Source organism: Myodes glareolus, chromosome 26 (assembly GCF_982192425.1).
Source record: "Myodes glareolus chromosome 26, mMyoGla1.1, whole genome shotgun sequence".
Taxonomy (NCBI): domain Eukaryota; kingdom Metazoa; phylum Chordata; class Mammalia; order Rodentia; family Cricetidae; genus Myodes; species Myodes glareolus.
In genome coordinates, this window is record NC_142051.1 from 35,071,643 (window position 1) to 35,085,191 (window position 13,549).

A 13,549-nucleotide genomic window follows, 5' to 3' on the forward strand; every position below is an offset into this window, starting at 1 on the left:
ACCTGTGCCTCCAGGTGGCTCCCAACATACAATCTTAAGAAGTCGTCCTTCTGAGAGACTGTACATGGTTAGGGGTCCTCATTTTAAGTACAGGGCCAATCACATATTATATAAATGATCTGGAGAGACTCAAGAAGAATAAAAAAAGTCTCAAAAGTAACTAAGAAAATATAAAATGATTTATATTATAGACAAGTTAAAGATGAAAACTGTTTTGTATGTTAAAAATGTTCCCAAATAAAATAAAAGAAACACTATGGGGCAAGTCTATTATTGTCTTTAAGTAATGACAGAGGCTGAACATTATATCACTAAAGCTACAGATGCTCTAAGCAAGAGAATTACATTCAAGTTCAAACAGAAAACATTCTAAATGGCCTGAGACCACAATACAATAAAATAACAAATGGGGTGCTTCCTGAGGGAGGGTAGAGACTAGAGAGTCTCACAAAGACTGTCCAGAATAGCTAAGTAAAATATTTACCTAAATGCAAAAAAAGGGTAAGACTGGCTCTCATAGTCCAGTGCAGACCTATGACTTTAGAATCAGCCACCAACTGTGTAAGCAATCCTAAAACCTAACACCCACACGTTTTTCAGAGCAGTTCTTTCCTAAGGAAAATGAACTAAGAAGCTTGCCTCAAAGCATAATCTACAGCTTTACAGTTTTAAGTCATTTATCTTTAATCTTTATAATTAACTAAGTCAGTAAGATTTACTTTTTAATTTAGAAAGCAAACACAGGGATGTGCAGGTACTGAAGGACAGATGCACTAGCATTGTATTATGAACGTTTTCTGCAAGAGTAATTCAGAAAGTAAGAAAACCATATCCACAGTGTTAACAACTGTAAGTGAAAGGGATAGTGCTGCATACCAACTCCGAGCAACTCATCTTTCATGATCCTATCTGAAAGACTGTAGACGCAGTGCATAACTCATCCATTCAAATGAAAAAAGCACAACTTATATCTTGTTCATAAGCAATGCTATACTATACGACTACATGTTGTATAGAAAACACATTTTAAAAAAGAGAGTCATACAGAAAATTTAGAAAGGAGACAAAAATGTGCCAGACAAACGGAAGCAGTAAGAAAAACGTGGAATAATGACATCAGATAATGTAGAAATCAAGTAAAAAAAAGAAGTGAATGACCAAGAAGGAGAATATTGTAATGCAAAAAACCCACAGCTGATCATCAGAATGTAACTTACAGGATGCTCCAAACAGCACAGCCACCACCTTTATGAAGCAAACCTCAAGCACAGACAAAACACACTAGTAATGAGACTTTACTATTAGTTATATCACAGAGACATCAAATGAGCACAAAATAAGAAGTACATAGAAGACCTACATTTCGTAAGACAAATCTCAATGGCTATATGTGTATGCATATACACTGCACACAAATACATAAATATATCAAATGTTACCTGACTTGCAATGGTTCAACTTGAAAATTTTCAACTTTACAATGGGAAGGTTATATGTATTTAGTAGAAACCATACCTCCAATTTCGAATGTCCATCTTTCACCAGGCTAGTGATACACCATAAAACATGCCCTTACAAAGACAGCAGTGGCAGCACTGCACAGCCACAGGATGACTAAAATAAATGGCTGACATTGTATAGTAGACTGTGGTGCTATGATGGAACCAGGTAGTAATTTTCAACTTAGTTGGGACTGATTACATTGTAACTCATATAAGTTGAAAAGCAACTGTACTAACTAAACTTTACATATGGTTATTAGATCCACAAAAACTGACCATATGCTACAGACATGAGGGAAACAAGGTAACCATTTTATGCAAATTGTGAGACAATCACTCTGAGGCTAATGCAAATGCCAGAGTCTGCCTATAAAGGTAAATGCTGGGGCTGGGGTGATGGCTAAGTGGTTAAGAGCATTTGTGGCTCTTGGAGAGGACTAATATTTGATTCCCTGCACCCATATGGTAGCTCACAACCACCTGTAACAACAGTTCCATAGCATATAACACCCTCATTTGAGTTCTGAGGGTACCAGGCACAAACATGGCACACATACAAGCAGGCAAACACTCATATACATAAAAATAAACTAATTTTTTCTTTAAAATCAAATGTCTCTTTAAAGTTCATATCCTTATCTTACCTTAATACTGCCCTTGACATATCAGATCACAAATGAAAAATGACTGTGCTGCATAACGTAGAAATATTCTCTAATCTCAATGCAATGAAACTCAAAACCAAAAACAAAATAATAAAAGAGTAGCAAGAAGAGAAAGGATATTCTTTCCTACTCACATTTAAAAAAAAAAAAATCTCAAGACAAGCAGTGGTGGCACACACCTTTAACCCCAGTACTCAGGAGGTAGAGGTAAGTGGATCTCTGTGAGTTCAAGGCCAGTCTGATCTACAGAGGGAGTTCTAGGACAGCCAGGGCTGTTACACAGAGAAACCTTGCATCAAAAAACAAAACAAACAACAAAAATAAATAAAAAAAAATCTCTTAAGGCATAGGATTCAGGGTCAACTATGTCAACTATTCCTACTGCACTAATCCAACATTTTACAACAGAACCACTGTAATAGTAGAAAACCTTAGGCATAAACACTGTAAAGATGAATCTGACAGAAGCATAAAGTACAGCGACAGCAGCAGGGATACAGCTTTCAAAGAGGAGGGATGGGAGACACTTGAATTAACCCATAAAGCCGATGCTACTCCAATCAAAATCTTTAGTGGGTATTTTCACATTTACTGAACTTTATGTGTACGAATTTTTGCCTGCACATATGTACATGCATCATGTGCATGCCTGGTACCCAAGTTACAGATGGTTATGAGTTGTCTGTAACTGAACCCAGGTCCTCTGCAAGAGCGACATGTGTTCTTAACAGCCAAGCTGTCTCTCTAGCTCCTAAAGCTAATTTCTTAATCAATGAAGGAACAGTACAGAGACTTCAACTAGGACTGGGAATAAAGTAACAAGGATCCCTACCATTTACACTCCTGCTCAGTGCTGCACTGGATAACTGCCAGGGCAATTAGACATATCAATCAGGAGTCTAACAATTGGTAAAGAAATACAATTATGTGTACTGCTAAATGAAGTAACTTCAAGTAAAATTAACTCAATTTAGTATGCAGACAGAATATAAAGTAACCTATAAAATGTATTGTCTTCACAAACATTAACAGCTAGAAGACCAAAACAAAAGAGAACTACATTCATAAGAAGGACTAAATACTTGGAAAAAAAAATTAACTCTTTCAAATAGAAGGAGAAGAAAAAAAAAAACCTCAAGGGCCATCAAGATGGCTGAGTCAGTAAAGGTTAAGTGTGCTGCACACTTCAGAAAGTCTGATCTCTCTAAGGCAGGGGCTCTCAACCTTCTGAACGCTCTGACCCTTAATACAGTTCTGCATGAGCCGTGGTGACCGCCAGTCATAACATTATTTCATTGTTATTTCATGACTATAATTTCACTAATGTTATGAATCAGAGCAAAAGATTTATCAAGGGGGTTGCAACCCACAGGGTGAGAACCACTGCCTAAGCTAAATTAATGCAGTTAATTCAAGGAAGCTGTAGAGTGGGAAATATCAAGAATATGTCTACTTCCTTGGACAGCAATTGCATTAACATAAGCAGTCTTAATTATTTGAAAATCTAGAGCCTTCTGAAGACTTGAAACTTTCAGAGGAAGGTTCTAATAGAAAATAACAGTTAATTTAATTGTACTGAACCTCTTCCAACAGAAAAAGCCAAAGTCTCAGGCAGCTCTGTATACCACCACCAGGCAGACTAGAAACCAGAGTGGGTAAATGCTATCTGTCCCCCAAATATGGAAGCCTGTACCTTGATTACTGACTGCTGCTTCTGATCCAAAAGGTACAAAGAAAGAGGTAGTTACTGTTCCTTTTTTGGCTGAAATCACTTCTAGGGAACTCTCAGAGCCAGTGCCTATTCTTTCATGTCTTTATTTGACTTTTGTTCAACTTCTGGAGACATATATGAAAGAGCAGGACATTCAAAAGCAAATGAAGAGTTAGGGCTGAGAGGTACCCAATAATCCTAGAACTCAGAGGAGGCTGAGGAAAGAGGATCAGGAGCTCAAGGGATATACATTTTATATGTATGGGCTTGAGAGATCACTCAGCAGTTAAGAACATCAGCTGCTCTTCCAGAGGACCTGGGTTCAATTCCAGCACCCACATAGCCGCTCACAACCATCTGTAACTCCATTTCCAGGGGATCCAAAGCCTTCTGACCTTCACATGCAAACATGCACAGACATATACGCAGACAAAAACATAAAATAAAAACAAGCCTTAAAAGAAAAGTTAAAAAATTAAAAGCAGTAGATGGATATATTTTATATACCTAAAATAAAAAAGTTCAACTAAAGATCCTGTATCTAGCAAAAACAATCTTTAAAAATTTTTAAAACGTTTTATAATAAAGTACACTTTAAAAATTTTTTTTAAATAAAAGAAAATTCCAAATAAAAGTGAGGAAGTTGGTAGTCATAAGATGTATGCAAAACAAATGTTCAAGGGAGGTGAAAGGAAAGCATATTAAATAATAACTCAAACCCACACAAAAAGGAAGTAATAGTAAAGACAGTAATAGTAATAAAGACAATAATAGTAGGCACATGTGAAATTACAAAACTATTATTTTAATTTGTAACTTGTTTACTAATGGCATAAGAGATATTTTAAAATAATTTAAATATTTTTAAATATATTTTAAAATTAGTTAAAAAACTATTATTGTAACTTTAGCTTAATAATGCCACACTTTATTCTAGTTGATTTAAGAAATTGATTCACTGAAAAAAATCATGTTTGGGAACATATGGTGCACAGATATGTAATTCTGTGACATGAACAACAGAAAACGGTGTGGATGGTAATGAAAAGGAGCAGAGCTTGTGTATGCTTTTGCAATTAAGCTGATATAAAGTCAAACAAAAGTATTAGAAGCATTGAGATATAAACGTCAATCTCTTGGTAATCATAGGTATAAAATACATAATTAGAAGAAAATAAAGAATTTAAACATTCTACCAAAAGAGCAGAGTAAACTAAAAAAAAAGCAAAAAGGCAAAAGAATTAAATACAAACCGCACAGTATTGTAGGGAACAGGTTGGGGGAGGGGATGAAATTTACAGACAGAAAATCGCAAAATAATCGGTCTTTTTTTGATTAGTAATTACTTTGTAAATGTAAATACATTAAATGTCCCAATCAAAAGACAGCCAATGATAGAATGGATAAACAATAAGACTCAACTAAAAGTTGCCTACAAAGCATCCACTATAAATCTGAAGTACAAATAAACTGAAAAGGAAAGCAGAGAAAACCAGCCCATGTGGACAGTAACAAGAGCCATGGAAAATACACCAACACTGAACAAAACAGACAAAACTTTATAAAGTTACAACAGAATGAAGGACACTATAAAATGGAAAGTTCAATATACTAAGACTATAAAAATTACAAACAGTTGGATATGTACTAGATCATCAAAATACAGAAAGTTAGGCTACAGAGAAGAGTACATAGGTTAAGACCTGAGTTTAGATCCCAAACACTCCTGCAATTCCAGTGCTAGGAGGCAAAGACACAAGGACCCTAGAGCTCAATGGTCAGACTGTCTAGATTAAACACCAAACTCCAAATTCACTGAAACCTTCATTCTTAAAATATATGGTGGACAGTGACAGAAGATACCCAGTGTTAAATGGTGGTTATCTACATGTGCAAAAATCTTACAAAATTAAAGGGGGGGTGGTGTTTACAAAATAGCAGAGATTTCAATATTCTATTTGCAACATGGAAAGAATAGGCAACTTTACTGAAAGGAACTAAATGTAAGGCATTCCTAGAACTAACAGACAATCCCAGATGGAGATTTTGTTTTCTACACCATTCCTATACCACTCTCCAATAAAGAGACACCAAAGCAACTTACAGAAATGGCTAATTACAGACCTGAGGCAAGGAGAGTCAAAGCAAAGTCTAGCACAGCAGTTCTCAACCTGTGGGTCTCAACCTCTTTCACAGGGGAAGCCTAAGACCTTTGGGAAATACAGATATTTACATCATGATTACCTATGATGCTAGAAAGTGGGGACATCCTCAGGAAGTGGCCCGAGGGTCTGACAATCAAATCTGAGAGATCTGTCTGCACACAGAAGTATAGTGCGCTCACAGGCGACATAGGAATCTACTAGTCTACAGTGATTACAATGACATTTACAAAAGGGAAGGCTCTTCTTTCCAGAATTCCAAACGACAAATATAGAAGAAACGATGAAACTACATAAAAAAATCACAACTGGAAAACACGAGTGACAACTGAAAAAGCAAGAATGGTGAATGGATGCTCAACTTAGAAGAACGTTTATGAGAGCATATACATAGTCTCAAAATACGGGGAAGGGAGCCTAAGAGTATTTATAGAAGAGTAAAAAAATATTTGATAGTAGGGTAATGATAAGAAACAAATGAAATAGTAAAATGTGAATGAAGGGAATAGGTTTGATTTATTGAAATGCTAACTTGGACTTGATTCCTATAATATGGCTAAGAAATCTGTCACTACATGGAGAGGCGGGGTAAAGGTTATAGATGAGTTTTCTGTGCTAGTTTTACACCACTATGGCGCCCCACCCTCACACTAACCTAATACTCTGGAGCTCCCTCCGGGCCGCCTCCTCTGCCATCTGTGAGGCCCGCAGTCTCTCTTCGCACTGCTCCTTTTCCGACCGCCTCCAGACATCATGCTCCACGTTCACTTTCTCTAAGTCTGATAATCTGTTCTCCAGCTCTAGCCTAAAACAACAGATGATAATTATGTTAGGAGAGCTACAATAAAGATGATCTGAGAATGCAATGTTTGCACCAAGAAATCTAAACAAACTAAGGTAGTAAGGACTTACTTTTCATCCTGTAATGCCACGAGCTTTTGGTAACCTTCTTCCTTGGCAGCTTGTACTTTGCGGACTAATTCACGATCTTTTTCCACCAAGAGCACTTTGTGGTGCTCAACAGTTGACTTGAGAATTTCATTGTCTGACTGCAATCCTAGTATATTTTTAGAAGGAAAAACTTATATTCAATATTAGCATCAAAGTTTACAATTAACAAGCATTTGAAACCCAGTAAAAGAAAGAATCTGAGCAGCGTCCTGGACAGATGAAGGTTCTCACAGAGCACCAGCTCATCACAACTTTCCAAAACAACAGTGAAACAAACACAACCTGGAGGTGAATGCTGATGTCACTTTTTAAACACATATTCACAACCTATCAAAATATACATTTATTCTTCAGAGACACTTATTCTTTTGAATCTTAGGAGGGAAAGATCCTATTAGAGGAATACCCAAAGAGGCGTATTTACATGGCTTTCTTACAGGGGTTCTGGAGTCCCAGGATAGTACCATAAACAAGCTGGTAACAGTATTAAAAACAAAACAACAAATGAACCCTTCAAAAGAAACCTAGGATTCTAGCAAACTGGCTACATTTCTAACAAAAATATAAACAGTAAGAAAAATTTCAAGTTTATTGAAAGGATTCTCAAATCTTGGGATAAATATTTTAGAGATGAATAACTACAGAAAATTTATTTTTAAACTTTAAAATATAATTCAGCAATAGATCCCAAACTCTAATACTAAAAAAATTTACTCTCAACTCTGGTAATATATAAAAAGACAAAATAATCATTAATAAAAATAAACTCTACTTGAAACAACAGAGGTCAACTCAAGCAGTTATAGCCCGAGGATAGATTGTTAAGGTATTTAAGAAAGAAAGTTAACCTCTGAGAAATCTTGATGATACATTTTAAGAATAAAATGGAATGTAAAATGAACACATATCTGACCTGGGATTTATAGCAAAAACAAACAATCAATTATGATTGGAACCGACCTCCTTATATTTGCTATCCTAATAACCAGACGATCTATAAGCACTTCAAATTCTAAGCACATGAAGGACAAGCTCACACCTTCAATCTTTCTTTTAATTCAAACAGTAATAAAACTATTATTTAAACACAGGGTAGTTCATTTAAAAAGATCACAGGATGAACAAACCATTCAACATAATAAAAACAGTCCCTATGTACTCTAATTTTAAATTTCTAGTAAGACTGAGAATCTGGAAAAGAACTCAGGTTGCTTTGTTTAAATAATTTGAATTTAGACGTGAAAATAATAGAGAAAAGCATGGGAAAGCATATATTACCATCCAGTTCACTTTGAATCTTATTCCTTTCTCTTTCTAGCTCACTCTTAGCTCTTGCTGCCTCCAATTTGATGTCAGTTATTTCTAGTTTGTTTGAATGTTTGAGCTCTTTCACCTGTTGGTTATTAGAAATTGAAATTATTATTGGATCATTTTCTTATCGTTCAGTACATATCTAAGCGTGTAAGCAGGAATAAGGAAATAATATAGTAGTACAGGGTGTTAAGAACCTTCCAAGAAAATATCCCAAAGCCCAGAACAGCAGAGTCTGAGAAATATCAAACAAAAGTTACCTTTTCCTAAAGGAACTAAGGTACTTATTTACAAATACTTGTATGGAGTCACCAGCACTTAATTTTTTTTTTTTAAATCTTAACTGTGGATAAGCAGCATTCACTGACAAATCAGTGGAGAGATGTTGGAACTTTCCTTTTAAAAAGGAAGAAATAGCTGGACATGGTGGTACACATTTTTAATCTTAATCAGTACTCAGGATGCACAGGTAGACAGATCTCTATAAGTTCAGACCATCTAAAGCTACTTGGCTGGATCTAATTTCAAAATACAACAAAAAAAGTGGCAAAAAAGGCACAGGCATGCTAGGTAGTAGGAACAGTAAATAAATGTTAATTAAGAATAACATCACATCATCTACTCTTTAAACAATGAGCTATCCCTTACAATAAAACATAGGGAAGCATAAAATCTGGAGAGATGTCAGGGAATAAGAGTTATTACTGTCTTAGCTGGAGTAGCCATTTCTATGAGGAAACACCATGACTGAGGAGAGGGTTCACCTGGCTCACACTTCTATAACACAGTCCATCATCAAGGAAGTCAGCACAGAAACTCAAACGAGGCAAGGCTAGAGACAGAAGTTGACGCAGAGGCCATGGAGGAGTGCTGCTTACTGGCTGGCTTCCCCTAGCTCACTCAGCCTGCTTTTTTAAAGTCCAAGGATGGCACCATCCACAGTGAGCTGGGCCCTCCCCCAGCAGTCACTCAGAAAATGCCCTACAACTGGATCTTATGGAGGCATTTTCTTCATTGACGTTTCCTCCTCAGATGACTTTAGCTTATGTCAAGTTGACATAAAATTATTCAGCACATTGCTCAACATACTTGCTTAGCTATTCAGGGTAGAATAATTAACTCTGTTTTAGAAAGAAAACTCTGATTTAAAATGAGTAGGATAAGAAATAAAAGCAAAGAAGTCAACTCACAGCAGAAGAATCAAAAAAGGACCAACTGAACTTGGAGACTAAATGTGTTTGTATGTGTACGTGCAAGTGAGGCAGGAGCAAAAACACAGGTACAAATCACATAAATCTTTTACTATAAAATCTGCTTCTTCTAAAGTCCCAGGTGAATGTCACCAATTTTCAATATTTTCCATAATTAATCTTTCACATATCATTTTTAGTCTAAATATTCCTACCCAGTTAAGTCTAGTTTGTTGGTAGTTAGTATTCCTTCATCCAACAAATATTAATTGAATACTTATTATATGCCAGGGACAATTCTAGGAGCCAGGAATATAGCAGCAAGTAAAGCTTTTTTTCCAATCATCCACAATATTAACATTTTACACAAACTGCTAAAATTATATACAAAAGCATTAAACTACAGATATAAAGGTTAGATAAACCTGTAATCTGACTTATACCAAAGCTTAAAATTATACAGAGTAGAAAACTACAAACATATACAAGACCAAACATAAAATGTGCAATGGTAGGAAAGGATTAAGTTATGTAGAACCCAATAAAACTCAACAACAAATGAAGATGAGAGTTAAATGGTTTCATGTAAACATACATCTCAGGAAAACAAGCAGTCTACTATTTACATTGCTAATCACAATAAAAAGGCCCTTTTAATTTCCTGTGCACCACTAAATGACATATAAATATAAAATAGTAAGTTTATGTTGGTGTTTTAATACTTAAATTTTCTTACTATGCCATAATTCTAAGGACAATTTATAAATGTATTAAAATGCTGTGAGAATTTAAAAATATAATTATAGTGACATACAGTTATAAGTTGCCATTGCAATTACTTGCAAAAAGTTGAGAACAGCACAGAAGTTCACTAAACTACACTATAGCTGCTTTTAATGAGGTGACAAATTCAAGCCAATTTCATAGAATACTGATTGATTTCACGATAAGGTCAAGAAAAACTAAGAAGTAAAAACTTTTCATATTAACCTCCCTGGGAGAGTTACAAATTTAAGAAAATATTCTTGAGCCTAAGAAGTTGGATCAGAAGTTGCAGCACAAGTCTGAAGAACCAGGTACCTAGGAAAAGGCTGGGTGTGCAGGGTGCACCTGTAATCGCTGTGCTAGGGAGACAGGAGTCCCTGGAGCTGGCTAGCCAGCCAGTAATAGCTTGATCAGTGAGTATCAAGCTCAGTGAAAGACTGTCTCACATAAATAAAATACACAAATGACGATGGAGAGGTAGCTCAATGGTTAAGAGCACAGGCTGCACTTCTAGAAGAATCAGGCTCAGTTCCCAGAGCGCACATGGCAGTTCTCAACTGTCTAACTCCAGTCCCAAGAGATCTGATGCCCTCTTCTACTGGGCTCTGTAGCCATCAAGCACACATGCTATGCACAGATATACATGTAGGCAAAGCATCCTTATACAGAAAAATAAATTTTAAAAGAATTTTAAATCTTTCAAAAATCTAAAATAAAATATGATAGACAACAATTGAGGAAGACACCTTAAGAACAACCTCTGGGCTCTACACACGTGCACATATATAGAGAAAAACATGTAACACACACAAAGTCACACACAAACACACAAAAAGAAACAATCTCAACAGGGCCAGATACAGGTTTACTTATGCTGTTCAACTATATATGCTCACAGACCTTACTTGCTTATAATATATAGAGCTAAAGTTTTTCTTTGGTGCCATATTTCTATGATCTTAAAATAATGGATTTACTTAAATAACCGGTAATTGATAAATTTCTAAAATATATTTTATATCTAAAATATAAAAACACTAAAAGGAATATTAAGAACATGAAAATGTGCAATGAAGAGCCAGCTTCGTGCGTAAACAGCTGCCTTACAAGCATGAAGACTTGAGTGTGGATCCTTAGAACCTAAATTAAAAATAAAAACTGTGTGGCAAGCCAGTAATCTCAGAGCCAGGGCAGCAAAAACGGACAGACAGACAGATTCCTGGGGCTTACGAGGCAGTTAGACCAGCCACACCAACCTTGGCTAGCAAGGTTGTCTCAAAACCTAAGATGGAGAACAACTGGGGAGAGACTGTCCTCCATACTCCAAAACGCACATGATGGCTAGTTCAGATAGCCATAATTTCCACTCTTGGTGCCATGACCATTATGTCCTTTGTGCTCAGGCTTCCAAACTCCTAAGAAACAGAAACCTCAACTTCAGGAGCTCCATGGCCTCTTCCATCTTTACCAAGCTAAGTCACTCTGTACTGATAGACTGTTGGCCAGAGCATGACCTTTTCAATTGGTTTGCTCTATACTTTTGACAGCACAGAAGCAAATATTCTACTTGTACTAAAACAGAATTTTAAATGGTAGTATTAGGTATTTTATAGATACTCAAAAATCTGTTAAAGACAATAAATCTACAAAATAAACTAAGGAAGACAAGCCTCTTTTGCTCTTTCAGAGAACCCACGCTCAGTTCCCAGCACCCACATGGTGGTTCACAGGCTCTGTAGTTCTTACCCAAGGGATCCAATCCCCTCTTTCTGACCGCCATAGAAACAAGGCACAAATACGGCACACATGAATACATGCAGACAAATACATACATATAAAACAAGTAAACCTTAAAAATTTTAAAACAAAGACCAGAGAAAACAATATACAGGAGAAAACAGGATAGTTTTATTAAAATGTGTTACACCAGAAGCTCTCCTTATGAATTTCAAAGAAATCATACTTAAAATTCTGACTTTTTTCTAAATTTTGAGGTGCGATGACTTCCCTAACTTAGCTGGATAGTCACAATTCTGAGGGATGGTTTTCTGTAACTAACAAGATTTCTAAAGATTGAAAATCTCATGAAGCATTTAAGGTTCTTTACTGGATGTGAAATACCACTAAGGACATCATTTCTAGGTCATCTATGATAATGTCTTTAATCTGAGGCACTGATACTGGCAAAGCTTTGTTCTAAAGCCTTACATTACAAATTTAAATAACTTAGTTAAACACACCCAGGTGTTCCTTTGCATTGCAAACAGCCATTTGCTAGGATTGCAAAATGTTGATGAAAATTTCAAGTTGCAAAGAAAACTGTGACACTTACGTTAGAAATATTTTTAAAATTATCCTTTCTGCAATCCTTTTACATATAAAATTTCAGATGAAACTTGCTTTGTCTGAAGTTGAAGGATATATTGAATACTCCATTTATATGCAAACTACTTCAAGTGTGCCTTTAAAAAACATGGGAAATTCTCAGCACAGTGCTAATAAACAAGCATAGAGAAATAATACCAAACTGCTGTTTTCCTTCAGTAGGTAAGAGACATCATTTATTCTCTAACTTGAAAAGAACAACAGTAAAGGGTGTGTGGTGTGTAAGAATACAGAAGAGAAAAGTCAGTACAGGTGAGCCAGAGAACTAGGGCAAACTGTAGAGCAAAAGCTCCACTCCACTCCCACCCCACCCCAGAGTTAGAAGCCACGACCAAAGTCTAGCATAGCCAATGTCCTATTGCTGCACTTCAAGCTACTCTGGGACAATGAACTGTAAATACTGGATGCTTAAACATTACTTAGCAAAATTGAAAACAATGCATATAGGACTTGAACAAAGACTTGAGAACACCCTATATCCTGAGTTTACCTCCTTGTGTTTTACATCTGTTTTGATCGGAGGGGGACTGAAATTTTGCTACACTCTTATCACTGCAGAATATCTGCTGTCCTAAATCAGGAAGAAGCATCTTAATTACTTTACTTCTAGTGGGGTTTATACTATAGGAAGTTGGAAGAATTCTTAGTGACCAACAGAAAAGGGCCTTGTTGCACTTAGGAAATTGGATCCCAATGAAATCAGCAAGATACTAATGATATGAAATGGCTTGCCTAAGGTTACACAGTTACTGACTAGTCAGTCTCTGAGGGGAAAAAAATCTGAATTTTTTTTATTTTCTAATTTAAGGATATGCTAAAAATAGAAAATAAAATCAATGAGTTAGGATTCAAAATATGTTCATCTGATTCAAAGCTCATGCCCAATGTATTTCATGACCTAGTCCAG

General features: G+C 36.0%; 1 protein-coding gene across 1 annotated transcript in view; it reads right to left on the reverse strand.

The window, feature by feature from the left end:
- The window catches only part of Cep83 (centrosomal protein 83), a 116,170-nt gene that overhangs the window by 33,510 nt on the left and 69,111 nt on the right, over positions 1-13,549 (reverse strand). The window contains exons 8-10 of the mRNA XM_048418625.3: positions 8,270-8,384; positions 6,953-7,097; positions 6,696-6,845 (exon numbers count right to left, since the gene is read on the reverse strand). Coding sequence (XP_048274582.2) covers positions 6,696-6,845; positions 6,953-7,097; positions 8,270-8,384 — 410 coding nt within the window. The remainder of the gene's footprint in view (positions 1-6,695; positions 6,846-6,952; positions 7,098-8,269; positions 8,385-13,549) is intronic.